This window comes from Rhodamnia argentea, chromosome 4, assembly GCF_020921035.1.
Source record: "Rhodamnia argentea isolate NSW1041297 chromosome 4, ASM2092103v1, whole genome shotgun sequence".
NCBI lineage: Eukaryota > Viridiplantae > Streptophyta > Magnoliopsida > Myrtales > Myrtaceae > Rhodamnia > Rhodamnia argentea.
The window spans coordinates 12,054,854-12,078,536 of NC_063153.1; the positions used below are offsets into that span (position 1 = coordinate 12,054,854).

A 23,683-nucleotide genomic window follows, 5' to 3' on the forward strand; every position below is an offset into this window, starting at 1 on the left:
GGCAATGGCCGAATCAAGAACCATCCCTAAATTAAGGACTACTAAAGCATAGGACCCTCCTTTTTCTCATTTACCATTAATAAATCTCTCTCTCTCTCTCTCTCTCTCTCTCTCTCTCTCTCTCTCCATGTGTCCTCCCTCCCCTTTACCGGTGTCTACTTGCTAATGCAGATTGGTAGGTGGGAAATATACAATCACTTTTAATTTTAAAGTGAGCCGGCCAAGGACGATAAGTATTGGAACTCACTTGCCTCATTTATATCCAAACCCTAACCTCATTTCTTAGCCAGGCCAAGCCACACCAACCTTTTCTTTCCTTTAGGTGTGAGAGAGATATTTGGAAGTAATAGGCTTCCTAGCTATGGCAAACTCAGATGCCAAAATGGGTAGTGATGCTCCACAAGTATCAGGAGGTGATTATCAAGTGTTCTTGAGTTTCAGAGGGCCCGACACTCGGCATGGATTCACAGATTTCCTCTATGATGACTTGGTAGATGCCGGAGTTCGCGTTTTCCGGGATGATGATGAACTCCGGGTCGGCGAAGTGATTGGTGACAACCTTCTGAAAGCTATCAACAACTCCACAATCTACGTACCCGTCTTCTCTCAAACTTATGCTTCCAGTAAATGGTGCCTCCGTGAGCTTGCGCACATTGTAGACCACAAGTCTAAGTCGGAGGGTAAAAAAATAATCCTTCCCATTTTTTTTCACGTGGAGCCTAAGGATGTTAAACTTAGGACTTCACTGTATAGCAATGCTTTACTGGAGCACAAGGAGAAGTTCCCCAAGGAAGTTGAGGCGTGGCGCGAGGCTCTTGCAAAGGTCGGGAAAATCAAGGGATGGAACGTGGAAAAGGACCAAAGGTAAAACTCTTTTAAGATCCCTACCTATTTCATCCTTTTTTTTTTTTTTCTATTTTAGTGGAATGAGGCTCTTCCAATTGCTGCTCCCATATAATTTTACATACTCTGCTTTTAACATCTTCCCCAAAATTTACCCCTGCGATATGAGTAACTTCAATGACATAGACCAACATATTCTTTTTTCCTCTTCACTGGTCGTACGGCTAAGAAATTCTAGAGTACCCATTTGCAATTATTATTTGAGGCGATTACCAAATTCAACTTCAGCTTTTGCACCCGTATTGATCTGCATTCTCCTTGGACCCAGTGAACCTTTTTACCCTCTTGATAAGATCATCAGTCTCCATTTACCATTTACGGGGAAAAAAATCAGAGATCGCATCTAGCGCGAACGTAATTCTACTCATTTTGGAGTGCTTCCTCAAGAAATACCAATTACCCAAGGAAATTAAAATCGATGCAGAAAATTCATGTCCAAATAATTAATAGAAGCGAGAGTAATTTGAGAACATGTAAGAATGGGAGGGCCGTCATCTGGGGGCCTCAAGCAAATATCAATTAACAAGTTAGGGCGACGGATGCAATTTGATACGCGTGGAAAATGGTATGTGCAATTTATCCTTATTATTTTCCTTTTCACCTTTCTTAAGGGTTGTCTTAGGTAAACTAAAAAGCCTTGATATAGTAAATCACGCATCTAATCTGATCCAAAAATAATAAAGTATAGAAATGTTCACTGGGTCAGACGGCAAGTTGGGGCCCAACCTGGCGGTGACGAGGCCCTATCTTGCATTTGCGTTAACAACTTAATATGCTTATCATCATTCATCAATAACAACACATAATTGGGCTGTCAATTGGTAAATCTGAATCTAACATATGGTGGATTAACACATAATATGCTTTGTTATAGTACGTGGGCGCGTTCATTGGCTTCTCCAATGCAAATGCCATCATACTTGACATTATCAGAATCCATAGAAGACTTGCATGCATAAGGTAGGCAATATAAATGTTAGAACAACTATACTGCTGGAGCACGAAGATAGTTATTTGGATTATATATTCTCCTACAACGAGTGCTGAATTTTTAGTCTTAGCTAGAAATGTTGAAATTTTGCTTATGCACGATATAGTGAATGGCCACTTGGTAACTCTAGCCATCATGTAAGTTGACACTATATTCTTTAGAATTTCTATATTATCTACTTAGTTTTGATTTTTCAATGAATTCACATCTTTAATTAATGGGAATCTTTTTGATGTGGCGAGTAATAACTCTGGTTTTTTGCTCTGAATCAAGTGAATTCTGCTGAATTGGCCTATATTGATCATTCAATGTATTTAGATATATCCGTGATGTATTTCCATCTTTTCCAGTTAAAATTTTGACAATCCCACGTGTGATGTGTTAGTATGAAATTAATTCTGTCAACTAATGAAAGCGTTTGTGTACATGCCAGCCAACCAAGGATTGTCGCATTGGTTGTTAAAAGGGTTTTGGAGGAGTTGGAGATTAAACAAAAAGCAGTTACTGAACATTTAGTTGGACATGATCAGGTAAAAAACTTGAGAGAGTTATTACATGTCAATCATGGTGGTGTACGGCTCATTGGAATTTATGGAATGGGTGGCATTGGTAAAACAACTATTGCCAAGGTCATCTTCAATCAACTATGTTCCCACTTCGGAAAGCGTTGTAGCTTCCTCGACGGGATTAGAGAAAGGTCAAGCAAGGAGGGCATAGTTCAGCTGCAAAAGAAATTATTGTCCGATATTGTTGATACTAAATCGGCGGAGGAAGTAAAGGACAGTGAAGGAGGAATGCAGAGGATTCGAGAAACATTCCCCACTAAAAAGGTCCTTGTGGTTCTAGATGATGTTGACAAGAAAGAACACATTTTGAAACTACTTGGAAATTCTAGATTACATCCAGGATCTAGGATAATAATTACAACGAGGGACACATCTATTCTGCAAGTTGAGGGATTTGAAGGTGAAATTCAACTGTATGAGATGTTGAAGATGGATGATAGTCTTGCACTTCAGCTTTTTTGCCGACATGCCTTTGGTACAGACTTTCCATGGGATGTTTATCGTGAGCTTTCAAGTGAAATTGTCTCACGCATGGGAGGCCTTCCGTTAGCTATTGAAGTGGTAGGTTCATTACTTAAGGGGAAAAACGAAGCATTTTGGACAGAGACGTTGGCTAGGTTAAAGAAAGAACCTGAAGAAGAGATTCTAAAGAAGTTGAGGATTAGCTATGATGACTTGGACAAATATCATAAGCAAATTTTTCTTGATATAGCATGCTTCTTTTTCAATGAGAAGAAGACCGATCCAATTTACATGTGGGCCACTTGTTCATTTTATCCCGAAAGAGGAATGGATGTCCTTACTAGTAGGTGCTTGATTAAGATATTGGACAATGATAAGTTCTGGATGCATGATGTGTTAAAAGACATGGGAAGAAAAATTGTCCATGAAGAAAGTCAAGATGACCTTGGAAAGCGGAGTAGGTTGTGGATAGCAAAAGAGGTCCTTCAAATCATAGGAACTGAAGAGGTAAGAAACAATTCCTTTTATGTTTTGGACCTTTATCAATTTTGTCCTGCACATTCGATTTGTAAAATATGGTAGTTGGAAGTTGACAAACTTTTGTCATTGCAAAATTTGACTTGTAGAGGAAGCACGAGGTTCAAGCATTGGAGATAGATGGACTGGATGGCTCCATAGAGATTACAAATGAAGACTTTGAAAGGTTACCGAACCTAAGATTCCTCAACTTAAACGGGGGTACTTATGCCGGAGACTTTGCAAAGTGTTGTTCAAATTTGAGATGGTTTTCTTGGCATTCTCCTCGGGATTTTCGGGCGGACAAGTTGTATTTGGATCGTCTTGTTGTTTGTAAACTCAACGTTGTTGACTTCAAAGATGATTCAAAGGCATGGGACTTGATGAAGGTAATTACATACTTTAATTCTAGTCTGATAGTTCACTTGTATACTATGCATGGTTCTTACACATGCCATCAAATTTTCAGAATGCACAGGCTTTGAAAATTCTTTCTATCACTCGGTGTCATGGCATAACAGCAATCCCAGACATTTCCAAATGCTCAGGTTTAGAGAGATTGACTCTTGAACGATGCTCCAAGCTAAAGAGAATTGAAAGCTTCATTGGATATCTACCGTCATTGATTGAGTTAAAGATCGAAGACTGTTGGGAAGTTACAAATTTGCCTGAAGAAATTGGGGTACTGGACAGGCTTAAGCACTTCTCATTGTCGAGATGTGTCCGGTTAAGAGAACTTCCAAGCTCAATGGGGAATTTGACCTCATTAATAGAGCTAGACTTATCAGGTACGCGCATTGTCAAACTTCCAAAATCCATTGGATAGTCAAAATCCAAATATTTGTAGTATTAAACTAGAGAATTTTTCTTTTGACAGACACAGCAATAAGGGAACTTCCCGGTTCCATTGGAATTGGAAAATTGTCCTCTTTAAAAATCCTAAATTTAAAATCCACCAATATCCGTGGAATTCCAAGGACAATCAACATGCTTCATCACCTCCAAACACTGAATTTATCGGGCTGTCATCAGATTCAAGAGCTACCGGAGCTTCCCACAAGTTTGACATGTCTTTATCTTCATTCTAAATCATTGATCTCAGTCCCTAATCTATCAAACCTTAGTGATTTGGTTGAACTGCTACTAAGTAATGACTCTGGATTTGAAAAGCAATCAAACCTAATCACGGGATGCAACTTAAGGTGGATTGAGAGATTATCTAGACTAAAAAAGTTAGAGTTAAATCTGCTAAACGTCCCCGCACCTCCAGAGTTGGCTTCTCTTTCTCATTTGGAAAAGCTTGTTTTGAGACACCTAGACCCAGTGCAGCTTCCGTTCTCCGACTGGAGCTTGAGAAATTTGTCGACTTTAGACATCGGATACTGTGAAGTGAAAGACATTCCACTCGAGAGACTTCCACGGCTGGAAAAATTACATGTTGAACGTTGTAAACGACTTGAGAGATTATCTATTCCTTTGGAGCTAAGGAAGCTATGGCAAGTGGATGTGTCAAGGTGCCGAGAGCTAGTTGAGATACAAGTTGTGGGTCTTTCCACATCATTGGAGTACTTGAACGTTTATAAGTGCAAATCTCTGAGAAGAATACATGGGTTATCACACTTGAAGAACCTGGAGACTTTGAGAATCGGGAAGTGCACTGCACTTACTAATGTTGAGGGACTAAGCGAGCTAGAGTCCCTGAAATCCTTGAAAGTCTGGGGGTGCCCGTCATTGAGAAGCTTGATTAATGCATCTTGCACAAAAATACCTGATGAATGCGTCGTTTTTATAAAGTGGTGTGGAGAATTCATCGAAAATTTTACTACACCTTCATTTGGAACGTCCTTGAAGCACTACGGAGAGCAAACTCTTATGAATACATCAAACAAGGTGTGACATCTTCCTCATCAATGTGTGGGACTTTTGTTTTATTCCTTTTTAGGCCAAATGTCCTCCTTCGTTTTCTGGTGTTGGATATTTGCTCTTCCTAAACCAATCTCGCCTTCCTCTCTTGAGGTTTTCATTTTGTGTCCTGCTTTAAATACCTAGGTTGCCTTTTTTGGTGTTGGATATCTTGGTCACTTATCTTTACCTGCCTTTTTTAGTGTTGGATAATTTTGGTTCTTTAATATTGCCATTGAACTCATTTAATCATTTTTTAAATATTAACCATCAAAATTGCTTTCACAGACAGGAAATTAGATCAAAGAACACCAATTATAGATTTCAAAAGCATCATGTGATGTTTTTTGTCTACAATTTCTTTTATTATTTTGCAATAGGCATAATTAATGCACAAACTTAATGGTTTATATAATAATGGTACTTACCGATTATTTGATTCTATCATTGCATTAATGAGCTGTGGAGAAATTATTTTGATCATAGCTGTACAACATTCAATTCTACCGCGTGTCGTCACATAGGAAACAAATGTATGAATGAGAGACAGTTAGACGTGGCATATGGGTTCAATATTATGATGATCCACCTCCTATGAGTTTGTTGTTGGCCTCATGAGTAAAAATAATTAGAATGTTTGTTTTGCCTCTTTCTTTATTAATTTTGTTAGAATGTTTATGCAATTTAATGCAGAGCTAATCTGTCCTCTTGTAGAGCTACTTTGGCGGTGCAATACATACATAGTGGGCTTGACTAGCTTTGTATTTTGACAATGCATTTTTAGTACCGCTGCAAATTGCTAAAGTGTCTAGGACATGCTCTGCAAATTGCAAAAGGTTGTCTTATATATTTAAAGTATGTCTGCTCTGATTCGAATCTTTACTCCATTCCCAGATTCAGGATAGGCCTGAGTTCGACATTTCAGGTCCTGATGAAGTGTCGGACTCTGCGTATGTGGGTGAAAGCAAATCTGATGGCACCACTGAATTTTTTGAGGCCACGGGAATTAGGAGGCGAAGGAAAGACGGAAGGATTGGTCGCAACGACAGTGTCGATGAGGGGAAAACGGCGAGTATGGAAAATAGGAAGACGGACAAGGATGAGATTCGGGAACCTGCCAACCCAAGTGATGTCGCCGGGTCGAGTCACCGAACATGCGAAGGAGAGAGATCCTATAAAGTTACAACTGAAATTGAAGATCAGGATGAGATCCAGGAATCTGCCAACCCAAGTGATGTCGCCGGGTCGAGTCGCCAAACATGCGAAGGAGTTGAACACTATGAGATATCTTACAGAGTTACACCTGAAATTGAAAATCAGGATGAGATCCAGGAATCTGCCAACCCAAGTGATGTCACCGGTTCGAGTCGCCAAACATGCGTAGGAGTTGAACACAATGAGAGATCCAGCAAAGTTGCAACTGAAATTGAAGATCAAAGAGAGCTTTCTTCTGTAAGTACTGAAGATATGCACTATCATTCAAGAATTGCATTAGTAACTGTTAAAAATTTACCATCCATTAATTTTCGTTAAATTTTACCGTCAAATTGCTGAGATGGATGACACGTGGCAGTTAACGGATGTACTAGTTTGAGGTTTTCATCCTTTGTTTATCACAGGTATGCATGTTTGGAGTTTTTGTAGTGATAAATCAATTTAACAAAAACTAATAGAAAGTAAACTTATTATAGGTATACCAATTTGCGATTTTTAGCAGTCAAAAAATTAGTGTGGGATAAATTTGTCACAAGTATATCAGTTTCTAATGGTCAAAACATTCGCTTGAGAGAAAATTTGTCATAGTATACCAGTTTAATCTTTTTCGTGGTATTAACCTCAATATTAAATCTCAAATCTCTCTCTAACTAATGAATGATGTCTATGATAAATATGCTAAAAAGGTGTAGTATTTCCGATTCACATGTTGTTTGGCTCTCAGGTTGAACTTGTTACACCACAGATGGAACATCCCTTCACGATCGATTTCACCCTGAAGATAATGCAGTTAGGTGATGTGCCTGTGACACCGAGGAAGAAAAAAAATGTGGCCCGTGATTTAGTGACATATGAAGGATTGATTGCTGAAGTTAAAGGTTTCGGCTTTCTTGTGGAGAGAATGTCGTACAAGCCTCCTGATGAAGATCGGGAGTTGCTCATAGAGATCAAGAGTGATGAGCAAGTGCAGGGAATGATGGAACTAGCATCTCAAAGAGGATTGGTTTGTTTGGTCGTCGAGGGAGGGGTTGAACATTCTTTGAAAGGAGTAATCGGACACTTTCTGGCTTTCTTTTTCTGTTTTGCCTTTTTCCTGTTTCTCTGGCATTTGCGGAGAAAATTGGATTTTCCCAGGAAAATCGAGCAATTAGCTGGAATGCGCGGGTTCAGTCTTTATGACTTTGTGGTGATTTTTGTTCTTCTTTTGTATCTGTACTTTGGGTTTAATAATTTGGGGTGAGCCTTGCTGTGATTGGATGAATCTGTACATGGTCACACCTCACAAGGACCCATTTTTATTTTTTTTGGCTTCTTTTTGTGAGTTGGTAAAATCATTCATGTTGAAAGGGACTTTGTAATGCCAAGTGAGTCTCATTAGCGCCAATTTAATACATTGTGCAAAAGGAAAAGACTTAATGATAGCATCAACTGGAAACTAGAGTTTGTTTGCTCGATAAAAAGTAGTGTTGATTCCTTCATTATGGGTAAAATTTTCACCTAATCAAACCAACTCATTTATCTTCTTTTTTTGGTAAGGACCAACTCATTTATCTTTTGCTGCTTCATATTTCATTTAGTGATGTATGAAGGATGGAATTCCCACGTGAAAGGTTTCTGCTTTCTTTTGAAGAGAAATGTGACATGAGGATCCTGGTGAATGCCCAGTGCTGCTCATAGAGGTCGTGAGTGATGACCTAACGAAGAAAATCAATATCAGATGATATTAATGCCAAATCACTAAGTGAACCAGAGAATCATTCTGTACATGAAAAACTTAATATAAGGACAAGCACTATGTGAATAAATTCCATGGAAGCCTACTTAGTACAATGCATTTATTGTCAAAATTCTAGGCATCTCTGCTCACTCCTTGCTTGAGGAAGAAGAATGAAGAAAAGGGAAAAAAAGGAAAAGAGAAAAAGGAAGAAAAAAAGATTAATAAGAAAACTTACGAAAACAATCTCATCGAAGTTAGCTGAAAAGTTAGGATGCGACTTACCAACTTAATTGTAGAGGATTCCAATCCATAAAAATAATCAATATTGATGACGTCACTACTCGTGAAATAATGAGATTGGAATCACACAAAATATCTATGATTGTCAAAAGTATTATAGCAGATTGAGTGAGGCCAATTGAGCCCATGTAGGGCACATCGGTTGGCATTTAAATGACGACTTTGTAATTGGTGTTACAAAGGCCGATAGGCCGGAATGGGTTGGCATTTTCAAGTCCCAAATATTTCAATGGTAAAGAGAAACTTGCAAGTGATTTTGAAAGAGAACATCAATGAGCTCTGCCTGTCCTTTTCCCCATTTTCACGAGTTTAAGAACGATATTTTCTTAGTGAGGGGGATGAAAATAGAGAGACAAAAGCAAAGTTTGGTCGATGGAAATCTTTTTTCTAGTGTTTGTCTCTCTTATTGAAATATCTCATATCATTTAACTATGGACTTTATATACTCTATATATACATGTGATCGCCTTCCACCTACCAGCTTAGATTTTGAATTGGACTTTATAATGTGGTATCAAAGCCAACGGCCCCAGTTTATTTCCTCTTATGAGTCCATCATCTTTAAGTACTTTTGTTTGATTTTCTAATCTCCCTTTTATTTATTTGTTTATTTGGCGATAATTGATCTCCACAATGTCCTGAATATGATCCGCGAAATGAATAGTCCCATTTGTCGATACGCTTAGCCCATAAAAGGGTTAGGTTGGCCACCTTTCAATTATTATCCATGGATGGACGGGAATCTTGCGATAGACTATACAAAGTTGACATTTTTTTTTTTTGGGCCACTATTCAAAGTTGACAACTGACATGATACCTACTTGTATGGAAATTATAATCTCCATTTCAAAATGCGACAAAACATACCTCAAATTATATGTCGTATGTCTTTGTAAGAAATTATTCAAATAGACATAAAAGAATGCTATAAGACAAGGTCCATGTGTTAATGCCACATGCAGGGCATTTGTTTGGCAAACTCACCAAATGAGATTCACGATTTTCCTCAATGAATGTCTAAAAGTGAGTAACCCTGCTGTCACACTCTCATTTTCCAAAAGTTAATTTCTCTGACTTTTTGGGCCTTCTGTAATTGTGCATGTTGTCATGTTTTTTTTTCCCCCAACTAGACTTCTAATTGTTGGTTTTGCTTAAATGGACATCGCCAATATTTTAAAGTCACCCTTTTTATACTTAGTAACTTGAAATAATGACCATTTCCTAGTTCTAATAGATTATGATCTGCTTTTCGATTTGAGAAGGATCAAAACTGATGTGGCAACTTTCAAATTTACCATTATATATTATGAAAAATTTTCCAATTTCACAAGGGGGTCCATTTATTTATATGTAGCTTACCAAGAAAACCGTCATTTTACACATTCAAATTGAGCGGTATAATACCATTTTCAAATTTCATCCCCGATTATGCTTAAAATTTGGACTCTGCGAGTAGGCTAGTTTATTGGTCAAACTATTGCCGCCAATATAATGGGTTTGTACTTTCAAATCCCATAGTAGATTATCAATTGCTTTTAGTTTCACAAAGGCCTCCTTCGAAGTAGCCAGCAAGGGTCGACCTCGCCCTAGACGAGGCTGCCCTCGAAGCCACAGGCGAGGGCCAAGGGCCGCTCTCGTCCAATTTGGCAAGGGCCTAGGCGCGGACCGACGAGTGCCCGGGCGATGGCCACAACCCTCGCCAGTGCCTGGCAAGGGTTGCCGAGCCCCCATCGGCCCTTGCCCGGTGTCCGGCTAGGGTCTCCAGGCCCTCATAGGCCATGGCCAATAAAAAAATGAAATGAGAGGAAAAAATAATAAATAAATCAATCAATCAAAATTAAAATTGCATGTAAATGAAAATGTCATTGACATGTTGGAATATTTAACTGATTGGCAAGGGAAGCCTTTATTTGAAAGCGCCATAGACACTTCATACGCTTATTTGAAATGAGGTCTGCTTCAGGCCCTTATTTCAAATTTTCTCACAAAATAATGAATTTTACGTACTTTTCCTTGTAAATTATCAACTAGTTTTAAATTTTCCAGGTGGGCTTGTTCAGTTGCCGACGAGTTACATGAAAGCACTAATAATGCTAGGAGTATTAAAGTTTCAATTCAAAATTATGGAAAGATTTAATTAGACGACATTTAAAGTAAAGATAACATGAGACACCTAACATCATCTTCATATTAGTTTTTGTTTCAAGTTTCAGACCTCATCCCATTCCCAGCAACGTTCTCATGCAAGAAGCCTCTATTTAAGCTCGTTGTCTCAGTAAACATCAACTAGCTCTTCACTCCTATTCTCCACCTCCTCCTCCCACCTCCTCCTCCTCCACCACCACCACCACCACCACCACCACCATGCAAGCCTCTCAACCTCCTCCTCCGCCCCATTTAAAGTATTTGCGAGACGACGACATGCCGCAAGAATTCAAGGACTTGCTCTCCTCTCTCCCTTCAGAAGAAGACTGGGTCACCACCTCTCTCCGCTTGTATCAGGGCTTCTGGTTCCCGTCTTGGCTGTTGAATGGCATCTTCAATTGCCAAAACCACTTCCAAGCTCACCCCTCTGATATCCTCCTCGTCACCAACCCGAAATCTGGCACCACCTGGCTGAAGGCCATCCTCTTCGCTCTTTTGAACCGTGCCAAGTACTCCGACTCTGACTCACAACGACGCCACCCTCTCCTAACCCGAAACTCCCACGACCTCGTTCCCTGCTTGGAGTTTAAGCTCTATCTCGAGCAAGAAAATCCCGATCTTGCTGCTATAGCGTCCCCGAGGCTCTTGGCCACTCACATGCCTTATTCCTTGCTTCCGCAGTCAGCGAGGGACTCCAACTGCAAGCTGGTTTACCTATGTAGGAACCCCAAGGACACATTCCTCTCAATGTGGCACTTCACCAACAAGCTGAGGCCAGAAGAGGGGCTTTTTTCCAAACCAGGTGTAAAAAACCAAATAATTACCAAATCAGGGGTTGACTTTTTTTATTTACCAAATCAGGTGTCGCTCGGCAGTCATAGTGCCGAGCGACACTCGGCTCGGCAGTCATACCGCCGAGCGGTCGGGAAGCCTGGCGGACAAAGTCCGGTCGGCACTTATAGTGCCGAACGGACTGCCGCTCGGCACTTATAGTGCCGAACGGACTGCCGCTCGGGCAAGATTAGTGCCGACCGGCGATCCGTTCGGCACTTATAGTGCCGACCGGCAGCCGGTCTCCCCCACCAATGCTAACCGGCTTCACGAAATAAAACAAATCATAAATAATTATATATTTGGATTCGTTCAATGGTAGAAACAGGACTTGTATTATAGAGTGAATGATTAGGAAATAATTAATCCGACATATGAAAGCGGTCAAGGTTGGGGAAGAAAAAGGCATCGGCTAAATGGTCAATGGGTTTTCATTTTACAAATTGTGGACGAATTAGATTGTAAAATGTACAACACAACACTCCTATCATTTTCATATTGTCTATAATTGGATTAACTTCGCATGGGATGCGCTAATTTCATTTGATCCAAATGACAGAGTTGTTGGAAGAGTATGTATTAATCATAATTAATTAAGTAGGCAAATTGGGTTGATCACGAAATTGATAACGATTATTCAGTACATTGTAATTAAGAAGGTGCAAACGAATTGGAGTTTTAAGTATCGAGCATACGGGACCTCAAACACCTAGCCGGTTCTTTGTAAGCTAAGTACTTAACGATTTATTCTTTTGTAGAATAAATTGTTAGTTGAGGTGTCATATACTATCCAAATAATGATAGTGCGGACACCAATTATTTTAGAAATAAAGAGCATGTTGCTTTTTGACGGTTGACGTTTTCCCTCCTTAGTTTTCACGTATCAAATTAAGGAATAATAAATTACGCGCATACTAAGAAAATAGAAAGAGGATTTCCTTCGTATTTATTTTTTGACATCACACCATTCTCAAAATACTCAAAACAACGTAACGATCTCGTAGACTTGCTACAGGGCGGGCCCGAGGCTCCTTAATCCGAACATAAACCCAAGATTAAAAATGAACAACCATGAAGAGACACACACCCTTTAGGAGAGACATCATGATAAGATCGACAATCTTGTGGTAATAGACGGTGATCACCTCATACGTTTGACATTCTTAGCAAGCATTACGGTTGGCCTAGAGATAACCCTCAAGAGCGTTGAACAAGCCGAAGACCTTCTCCTTGCCTTCGTTGATTTGCTCCTCGGTGAACTGAATGTTACCAGTGGCGTAGTACTTGCTTCTGTTCTTGCATATGGACCCTCCCTCGGGGTTGGCCTCGATCTTGATGTCATACGAGATCTTCTCGAATATGTTCATCAGGGCGTCGCCCTCGATCCAGCTGTAGCTGTATGTGAGTTTGTCCTGGTCCGGAGCGCCAACCCCGTGTTTCGCGTACTTGAAATGGCTAGCTGCAATTGTTATCGTTGAATCAAATGTAAGAGAGCGTTACTTGCAAATATATTGATGATGAGTCAAAATTGTTTGTATGCAAATTGTGATACCAATTCACAAGAAGCACTGGACACAAGATGGTGCGGCGTAACTTGACGGTTGTAACTTTCTGGCTAAGGATTTTCCCTCTTTGCTCTAGGGTTGTAAATTTGAACAGACAAAAGAATTCCGTGGTCACTCTCAAACATAATTAGTATATCTGTACACTCTCTATGCATTTTGTAAGTTACTTTGAACTATCATCTACCAGTGTTTATATGAGTAGGCATTATATTTTTTTTAAGGGATCGATTGGTTTTTTTAATTTATTATTTTCATTGGTCAAAGCATTCATCCTATGAAGTTGCTGGAAAGATGCAAGTTGAGCTCATATATGTGTCTGCACGATATGTTGTCTTTAGCTCTTTTTGGAATAATTATGAGAGAACGAACCGACCGGATTCATATTTTTTTTTAAGGATAAATTGTATCTGGACATTTCATCAAAATTATCTCGAACATTGATTGGAAAACAAAATAGGAATTTGACTTCGCCGGGGTAGTTGGATCGGTGATTTCATCTTGGATAGAAACATGCATAGAATCTTTTGAGGGTTGACCCCCTATATATATATATACTACTTTAAAGGAAATACGGACTGATAATATCTCTGCAAAAATGAGAGTTCATTTCTTTTTCCGCTGATCAAGTTAATTTGAAGCTATTCATACGGTTGTTTCAAAAAAAGGAAAAAAAAAAAGCAATCGAACACAATAATAAAAAAACAAGAAAATATATCGGACACTGGATTTACGCGATCCGATTGGCGACACATACTCCATGAGGAGCAGCACATGATTCACCATTAATCAAGCGACAAAACGAAAATTACAACTACACTTGAGTCACTAAAATACTGTCACTTCTTTATAGTCCTCACAATTCATCGCGAGACAATCCGATGACAGAATTCACATAATTTTCCACAAGATTTACTAACTTGATCACCAAAAGCTCCTTTTGGATGAAATTTAAAAGGAGAAAATGCTCAAGCCACGTATTAATTTTCACCGAAAATTTTTTGCCGGAGGTACCAAATCGATCCTTTTGTCTCCGACTTAGTATTAAAGTAATCCGTTTGAAATTTTTTGCACTAAAGTAATCTTCATACACAACTATGACACTTAAAGTGTACTTTTGCCGGGGTAAAAGTGAACATGAAATTTGCCTGTTGGAAAACTTCTGACGTGTGTTTAAACCGGGGAGAAACGTAGAAAAGTAGCTTCTCCAATAATCATATGATCTTCTTGAATAATTATATGATCTTCTTGAATGGAGATTAGTGTTTTAAAATTGCTCCATCTAATGCTTTTCTTCCACCATCCCCTTTTGATGCACAGGGTTTACGGTTTTTGGTGGTAGGTCAATTTTTAAGGTTTTAGTGATGAACAAAAAAATTGCGTATTTGTGTTACCATGGGCACCGTTTCCGTGGTTTTTTATTTTTATTTTTTTGGTGTTTTCTTCAAATAAATAAAAATGGATACGTGTCGAAACACGACATATAATTGCATAAGATATACAAAAACACGAAATCTTCATAATAGATATCAAGTTAATTGCAATTACATGTACTAACGATGTCGTCTTCCTACATGACCTCCTGTTCCGCAATGAGGTTGTCTCCGTTGATCGGGAAGCCTAGTGTCATACCGACGAGAACGAGGGTCCGACCGAGTAGGATGTCTCGATGACGAAGGCATATCTTGTAAAAATATGTCATACCCTTCTGTAGGAGGGACTGGATAAGAATGAGAGAAATCGGGTCCATACTACGAAGGAGAACTAGCCGGAGTCTCACGGATGTTGATCATCAAATGTTCCGGCGAACCGGGTGAACCCCGCATCGAAATGTTGGCTGAACCCCGGAGTGAACTCGGGAGCAAAATCCGTTGTATGATATTCCATGGAATACGGGACGACATCATCATATGTATGAGCTCGAGGACTTCTCCGGGTCGGGTGAACGATCTCGGGGGGGTCATCCTCCTCGTCCGGCCCAACGGGTGTTGCCGTAGTTGCTGGTTGAGGTGCTGGCATCATTGTTAGCCGCCGTTCCTCATTCCGGGGCATATAACATTGCCCTAGCTATTGTCCTTACTTTTTCCCAAGCTCGAGGAGATGGACCGACCGAATCCATGATATGTACGATCTGCTCAACCCCGTCACCCTAGTAATGATATTAAAATTAACAAAAGTTATCAATATATCAATAATTTATGTGACTTAAAATAAGTAGTGAAATAAATTAAAATTAAAATGCACGAACCGTTGAACCCATTGCAGCTCCCGCAACTGAAATCCACTTCCTTGTATGTCGACGGAACCACTCCATATATCCGGAATGAAAGTGGAGTGTTTCCGTTGAATGTCTACCCCGCACTATACGTTCGGCACGTCTGTTCCACAAATCGATCCACCGTCTATGCTTATTCTCCCAATCGGTCTTGGGTGGCGTGTTATCAAGACCATGCAAGGCACTATGATCGTGAGGATTCTTAGGTATTGGCTGCTGCAACCGAAACCGCCGAAGTACACGGTCCGGATAGTGCCACTCAACTATCCAATGACAGATGAGTGGGACTTTCGCCCTCCAATAGTTTTGTCCGTGAAAGCGTGTCTCGGTACATCTTCTTCAATTTCGTCATACGGCTCCCAAATAATCCGTTATCGTAATGAAATATATCAAATTACACCAAAGCTAAATTTAAAGATTAACATTATATTAAACCCACTCGTTGCTATCATTACTTACATCATCGGTCCCCATTCGATCAAATTGGTAGCGTAGATGTGTCACAGTATGCGTGGGGACGTCGGTTGTAGTTTGGCCTCGACTCCAGCTGCAGAAACATACAACTTTAGATTTCATGTACTATACGCGCTGCAAAAAAATTAATGACGCACGAAATGAAAAAAGGCAATACATGACATACCGACTACCGAAAGGTGCATCCGGGAAAGGAGCAGCGGAAGTCAGACCGGGGGAGACACATTTGAAACGCTCCCACGCCCAAATCTGGAGTACATGTAGGGCACCGCCCATTTGCCTCGCGTTTGGATCGGTTGCACGGCATAGCTCCCGATACAACCATGCTAGTGCTGCGGAACCCCAACCGTATTGTGTAGGGGCCTCGATGTTCGTTAATAGTGGGAGAAATAGCAAACTAACTCGAGCACCTGATTTGTCCGCAAAAATATATCCTCCAATCAGGCGAAGAACGAATGCCCTAGCATGATATAGTACAGTGTCCTCATCGGCATCTTCGGGAAGATGGTGAAAGTTTTCACTCAACCATCTTAAATTTATTTGTGTGCCGCGCAGTTGAGGTGGCCGAGCACCAAGCAGATGATCATAGAGATTGCCCCAATTCCAATCGGTAGGGGCCATGAATGACAAGTCCCTCGATAGGAAGCCCCGTAATCATCGCAATGTCCTGCAGCGTGATCGTAACTTCACCTTCCGGCATATGAAAGGTATGGGTCTCGGGCCTCCATCGCTCGACCAATGCTGTAATCAAATGCCAATCAAGCTGGACAAACCCCATTTTATAAACACCGTAAAATCCCGAATCTTGCAGATAAGGGAGTATTCGCGGATCAAGTTCACCTACGTGTTGCGCCGCTCTTTGACATCTAAGAACTGCAGTTGCAGGTATCTGCAAAATTGTCACATCAACTATTAGTGACTATTTTCATAATATCGTGACAAATGACAGTTAACATGCTAAATTCCGCAATTACCTCGGTGTCCCATAAAGCTTGTGATCCGTGTCGCGCCCGTCCACTAAGTAGTGAATCATTCTCGGGCCCCGGCTGAATGTGACTCCTCCGTGCCATTTCAACGTAATTGTGAAGAATGCTAAAATTTCGTAACTTCAGTAAGTAATCGAGGAAGAGCACGAGAGTTGAGTAATCAATCGAAGAAATATAGTCGATGATGAGAAATGAGAGCACTCGCCTCTACTTAAAAAAAGCGAGCCGAAGGACACTCGCAACGCCCGTGAAAGCGCCGCGCACGCCCCCATGGCCGCAAGTACCATTATTGGCGCTGCAGCTCATGTGGAGGGGCAGCCCCCTCCCCCTATGGCCTGCGGTGCCAATAATGGCGTTGCAAAATTAGGGGGGGGGGGGCAACCCACTCCCTAGGGCTGCGGCGCCATGTTGCAGCCTAGGGGGGACCTCCCCCTACCTCTGCCGGGCGCCATTATGGCGGCGCGGGGGGGGGGAGGCCGGGCCCCCCCTCCCCCACGCTGCAGCATTGCTATAACACGCAGTATAGTAACACGCAAGATAGTAACCCCATTCAACCATTGGTACATCCACCGCCCTACTCAGAGATCGACTTTGATATGATGCAAGACGATACAAGAGCAAAGCCGGGCGGTACGGTATTTGATCCGTCGAAAGAATTTGCTGTTGGGCAGCTTTTTCCATCACGGGATGCGGTACAGCTAGCTGCCAAGGAGTACTCAATGAGAAGAAATCATAGGTTTTGCTATGATACCACGAAGAAGAGAGAATATGTCATCAAGTGTGGTAATCCGAATGGACCATGTGGCTGGAGGCTCCGCGCGATCACAAAAGTGGGTGGCATGTTTTGGAAAATAAGTAAGTATAATGGCCCACATACATGTAGTAATATACATGCATCTGCAGATCATCCGCACCTCGATCAAATGTACATATGCAGCTTCATCCAACAAATGGTCTCCGCCCAACCAGATATCAAAATCAAGGCGATCATGGCGGAGATTCAAGACAAGCTTAACTTCCAACCTACTTACCGTAAAATCTGGAAGGCCAAACAATTGGCGATTGCCAAAGAATTTGGCGGATGGGATGAGTCATATGGTAAGTTGAGGAGGTACATGAACGCAATGATGAAAGAGAATCCAGGTTCTCATTTCGTGATCGAGGAACGCATGGCCGAGGATGAGAGCCGCACGGTTTTCGACCGCATGTTTTGGACTTTTAGGCAAACAATTGAAGGTTTCAAAAGTTGTCGGCCTGTTATATTTGTCGACGGTACTTTCTTGTATGGAAAATACCGAGGAACGCTCCTTTGTGCGGCCTCACTTGATGGGAATAATCATAATTTCCCATTGGCATTTGTTGTGGTTGATAGGGAAAATGTTGACAATCGGCGGTGGTTTATGAATATGCTTCGGAGATATGTCACCGTAAGGGATGATATTTGTGTGATATCAGACAGACATATCGGGATTCAACAAGCAATGCAGACAGCACGGTGACGTCCTCCACATGCCCACCATAGATATTGCATTCTTCATATTGTCAGCAACTACAAAAAATATTTCAAAAATGCCGACGGGATAAAACATGTTCAAATGGCAGGTAAATGTTAAATTTTGTGAATTCTCACCTCAAAACTTTTTACAAAATTTTACTATAATGTCTTGTATCGATTATTGTTATGTAATGTGCAGCTTACGCGAATCAACGACGGAAGTTCGATTTCATCATGAGCCGAATTAGGGAGGTCGATCAACCCATATCGAATGGTGTGATCGGATTCCAAGGGAGAAATGGACAAAGGCTTATGATGGAGGGAAGAGATATGGGTCGATGACCACAAATTTGGTTGAATCGGTCAACGGGATGCTGAAACCCGTTCGTGGTTTGCCAATAACAGCCATGGTGGAAAAGATATTCTACCGGTTGTCTCATTATTTTGACACGAGGAGAACGATGTACACGATGCAGAAGGCCAACCAATGGCAATTTACGCAAATTGCGGGTGAAACGCTCCACAAAAATAGCGAAAAGGCAAAGAGGCATCGGGTAAGATGTTTCGACTGCGAAAGAGGGATTTACGAAGTGAAAACGCACGTGATAGAACTAGAGGATCCGGGGGCAACAAATACAAAGTGCATCTACACGAGCGAACATGCACATGTGGGAAATTTGAACAGTTGAAAATTCCTTGTTCCCACGTAATTGCAGTATGCCAACTACATGCAATTGATTACACCGGGTTCGTAGATGAATGCTATACGTTGGACAAAACCCTTGAGTGCTATCGGTACATGTTTCATCCGTTAGGGCATCATGACTACTGGGATAAAGCTAATGAGTTGCCATTAGTTCCGGATCAAAGGCGTATTAGGAAGAAAGGAAGGCCTCGTGCATCTCGGATACGTAATGAGATGGACTGGAGAACCCCGAGCAAGAGCGATTCGCGTAACCATTGCACGAACTCGGGAAATCAGGGCACAACAGGCAAACATGTGCGCACAGATCGGCTCGGGATTAGATGCCGGTTGTGCCAATTATGTAAAATAGTTTGCTGACACTTTTGTAATAGATCGCGTAACCATGTGTAATTTTTTTTTTTTGTGACATTACCATATCTCAATTGCGCGATATTTCATCATTTATGTGTACATATAATTACTTAATTAATCTACGGCCAATAGCTTCCTACTTTGTGCACATATAATTGCTACATGTAATTGCACACATACACGTCGTCGGAGTATCCCTTCCCACCTCGTATGGAGCCAAAAAACTTGGGCATCATGGACTTTTCAAATGCAAAAAGAGAATAATTCAAACTAAATTACTCAAACCCGTGAATGGCGCTGCAACGCCCCCGTGTGCGCACGCAACTGTGGCTACGTCCGCACACAATAAGGTGTAGGGCGGGCCTCCCATAAGTGCTGCAGTGCCATCATCGGCACCGCAACGCACTGCCTTTTTTGTTTATTTTTTTCATGCGGTGCCATTATTGGCACCGCAACGTACTTGGTTGAGGGAGGCTCCCCCAACCAAGTACTCGGTTTTGTGCCAATAATGTAGCATGACCTCTCCCTTTCACTCTCTCTCTCTCTCTCTCTCACTCTCTCAAATTTGAAGTGACATGACCTCTCACTCTCACTCTCTCTCTCTCTCTCTCTCTCTCTCGCCCGTATTTGGAGGAGGCCCCCCCCCGCCGCGGCGCCCGCAGCACCCCCGGTGCCGGGCGGCGCGCGGGGGGGGCCTCCCCAAATACGGGCTGCAAAGCCGGGAGGGCCTCCCCCAAATCTCGTAAAGATAAAGTGGATGGGAAGGAATTCAAAGTTGGAGCGCAAAAACGAAGTTAGTCCCGGTTATTTTTCTCTCATTCTTAAGTGCTTCGTGAAAAAAGGAAGGACAGGATGGATTCTCTCGTCCAACAAGACCGACCCGCCGAGCGTGGCGACCCCCCCCCGCCACGGCCAGGACGGGGATTCTACGTTCGTGGCGGTGAATCCAGCGAAGGAAATGGTACGCATACTCCGGCCGTCCTAGACTTTTCGTCGTTAATTTCTCGTAAAGGTTCATTCATTATCGCTGTTTTTCACAACCATCACAATTTTGGTTTCCATTTTGTGTGAATTAGGTTGATCGGTTTTAAAGGCCGTACATTTTTAAATGCCTAAAAATCCAAATAAGGTTTGAAGTCTACCCTGATTTTATGTTCGTGCAGGCGATTGTCTGCCTCCAATGCGGAGATACCGGTTTTGAGGAAACTTTGATCTACTGTAAGGAATACGCTGTCCACCGGTAAGTTCGCCCCTCACACCCTCTATAATTACATCACATAATGATACATGTGCATTCTCGTATGCATGCATGCAAGAGAATGTTCGCTGTTATAAATTTGGAATGTCGGCCTCATTTTTTTTTATCTGTTTTTCGGTTATTGCCTAGAGACCGTAGTTTTCCATGGGGACGTTCTTTGGTTCTGCGAGGATTGTCAACCCGAGATTGGAAAACCCGACACGAATGGGGAAGGCTTTACTCCCACGGGGCAGAAGAAGAAGAAGAGGAGGACTAAGAACCAGAAGTGGACGAGGGTGAAGAATGGAAGAAATAAGAAAATGCTCAAACCATGAGCATAAAAGGGATGAGCAAAGAGACGACCTCAATAGCCCCAAATCATTATTGTCTATCTACCTCGGGACTTTTCTTGTCCCCGCTTTCATATATTCCAACCATTAACTGAAAGCATTTATCTAACAATTTCTCTAACAACATCTATTTTGTTCTACCCACCCTACGCTTTCTAATCAATTTTAAGTGGGAAGAAGAGCGGTTCTAGTCGTTCCGCGGTCACTAATCTCCTCAAGATTCTTCCTAAAACGTAGCAAACATCGTATTCGGAATCCATCTTATATCGCTCCACACCCCGATCTCGTTGTTTAATACGAGATTACTCCAATCCACGTAAGCTAGACAATGACTTGAACCCTAATGAGCTTTATGGTCTACTCAAAAAGTCAACATCGGCTCGCGAAATTTGCCTCTTTCCAAGTACTAAAATGAACTTCGACCAACCCCCCAAAAAGATAAAAGACTGCCTTAATGTCCTTTCGATGTAAATTAATCTCTTCAATATCATGTACATTGAACTTTTCGGTTTGTTCACCAGCCATGTTTTTTTTGCTCCACTTACACAAGAAAGTACTTCGGTAACTATTGATTGACAAAACATGATTAAAATAAAATAAAAAAATTGCAAATTGCATGTTCTGAAGAAGCCATTCTTTGAATAGCCTAAGAGGCATCTTTTTTTTTCTTTTTCCTTTTTTTTGGGTAATCCTTTGCTTGGTTTCTCGGAGGCTCGTGCAAGTGATGAGAGTCTCATTCGACAAGAGAATGCCTTTTTTATTTTTTATTTTTTGCGCCCCTCCTCATTCAAACATGAGGCATGAATATCATATGCTTTCGTGTGATATCGGTGGCTACATACACATACATAATTATAAGAATTCTCGCGACGCGCCGAAATCGCTATCCCCTTAATCCACGGGTTGTTAAATCAGCCGATTGCTTATGAGACTTCTTAGTTTGTCGCGTGATTTTTTTTTTGTTCGGATGAATTCAAGCTTCATCCCTAGCTAAGAGTTTGGTTCCCTAAGATTAGTCAATTACACGTGAATTTTCGTAATCACCTAGCCCTTTGGAGTGCCAGGATACCCCCGACCCAAACCCAAATGCATGCACATACGAAAATTACCTTTTTGCCCATTTAGCTTCCATCATTCACATATCAACCCAAGCTCACTTCTCGGGAATGACCCCCTTTTCGTCTTTTTACTCTCGAATCATTCCCTCTCTATGAGAGAGACGTTTTCCGTAAACGGGGGATATTTCCATATCATCCACTGTCAAGACAATTGCACCCCCTAAAATTTGTCCCAAAGCACCAACATATGTTACGTTGTGTGTCCAATGTGTGGGGTGGGGTGGGGTGGGGTGGGTGGGGGCGGATTGGGCACCCGCTCGGCACCAAAAATGCCGAGCGGCGGCCGTTCGGCATCCACAATGCCGAGCGGGAGCTGCTCGGCATTTTTGGTGCCGAGCGGGTGGCGGGCCACCACTGCTCCCGCCGATCGGCGGTGCGATCGCTGAGCCGGGTGTCGCTCGGCATTATGACCGCCGAGCGACACCTGATTTGGTAAATAAAAAAAGTCAACACCCGATTTGGTATTTACTTTGTTTTGGTCACCTGGTTTGGAAAAAAGCCCCCGTAAGAGAAGGGCCAGATTGCGATACGGGATTACCTTAACAAAACTTGTCGAGGGCTGAACCCTTACGGGCCTTACTGGGATCATGTGCTGGGTTACCACAAGGCGAGCTTGGATATGCCTGAGAAGGTGTTGTTCTTGACGTATGAACAGATGAAAGTGGACCCGCATGTTCATGTGAGGAGGTTGGCTGATTTCGTGGGGTGTCCATTTGGTGAAGAAGAAATGAGAGACGGGACGGTGGAGGGAATACTGAGGATGTGTAGCTTCGGCAATTTGAGCGCACGGGAGGTGAACAAGAGCGGGAAGTTGTCTACCGGACAAGAGAGCAAGTGGTTCTTCGAGAGAGGCGAGGTTGGAGATTGGGTGAATTACATGAGTGCCGAGATGGGGCGGAGAATTGACTGTGTCATGGAAGAGAAGTTGCATGGTTCCGGTTTGAAGCTTTGAAGTTGGGCTAAATTAGAAAAAGTATCTCAGAGCCATTGATGCTTCGTCTCGGGAGACAGATGCTTCAAGGTTATGATTCTAAGTCTTCAACACGTTGTTGGCTAATGAAAAGCTGCCTTCCTTCCTTGTTGTTATATTTATGTCTCGAGTTTAAATCGTTTGTGGATATATATTGATTTGTTAAATTGATTTGGAAAAAGAAAAATCTTTAACGAATCAAGAATTGGGGCGCGTGGAAAAAAAACTTCTGCAGATTTCCTTATCCACCGCAAGACAAAAAGGGGTTTCACTTATTTTATTATATTTAAAATATATGGTCAGACTTTGAGAAGAAGTGTGACTCTTCTTTTTGTGGTCGTACAAAGAAAGCTTGTGGGTCCCAGCAGTAATTAGAGGAAAGTAAAAAGCAAGGGTTTTGCTTCCTTGGTTTTCCGATGCCCGCTATATCCGTATAAAAAGAAAAGGAGTCTTTTCGGAGAGACGAGCCGCACGAGAAAAATAGTGACGAAGCCGTGCAGAGACACCTTCGTGACAAAGACGAGACAGAGAGGACAAGAGCTGCACCGCAGGTTCGCGCCGCGAGGATAAGAGGACGACGCTCTTCTTTGGGTTCTCTTTTTTGATTGCGA

At 41.8% G+C, this 23,683-nt stretch overlaps 1 protein-coding gene and 1 pseudogene across 1 annotated transcript; both read left to right on the plus strand.

Annotated features, from left to right (window-relative positions):
* Positions 1–361: 361 nt before the first annotated feature.
* LOC115732848 lies at positions 362–7,795 on the plus strand (annotated as a pseudogene).
* Positions 7,796–10,936: 3,141 nt separating this feature from the next.
* LOC115746721 (cytosolic sulfotransferase 5-like) lies at positions 10,937–23,054 on the plus strand. Its single transcript, XM_048278023.1, has 3 exons — positions 10,937–11,519; positions 12,716–12,990; positions 22,758–23,054. The coding sequence occupies exons 1-3, from the start codon at positions 10,937–10,939 to the stop codon at positions 23,052–23,054; spliced, it is 1,155 nt and encodes a 384-aa protein (XP_048133980.1).
* The last annotated feature ends 629 nt before the right edge of the window (positions 23,055–23,683 follow it).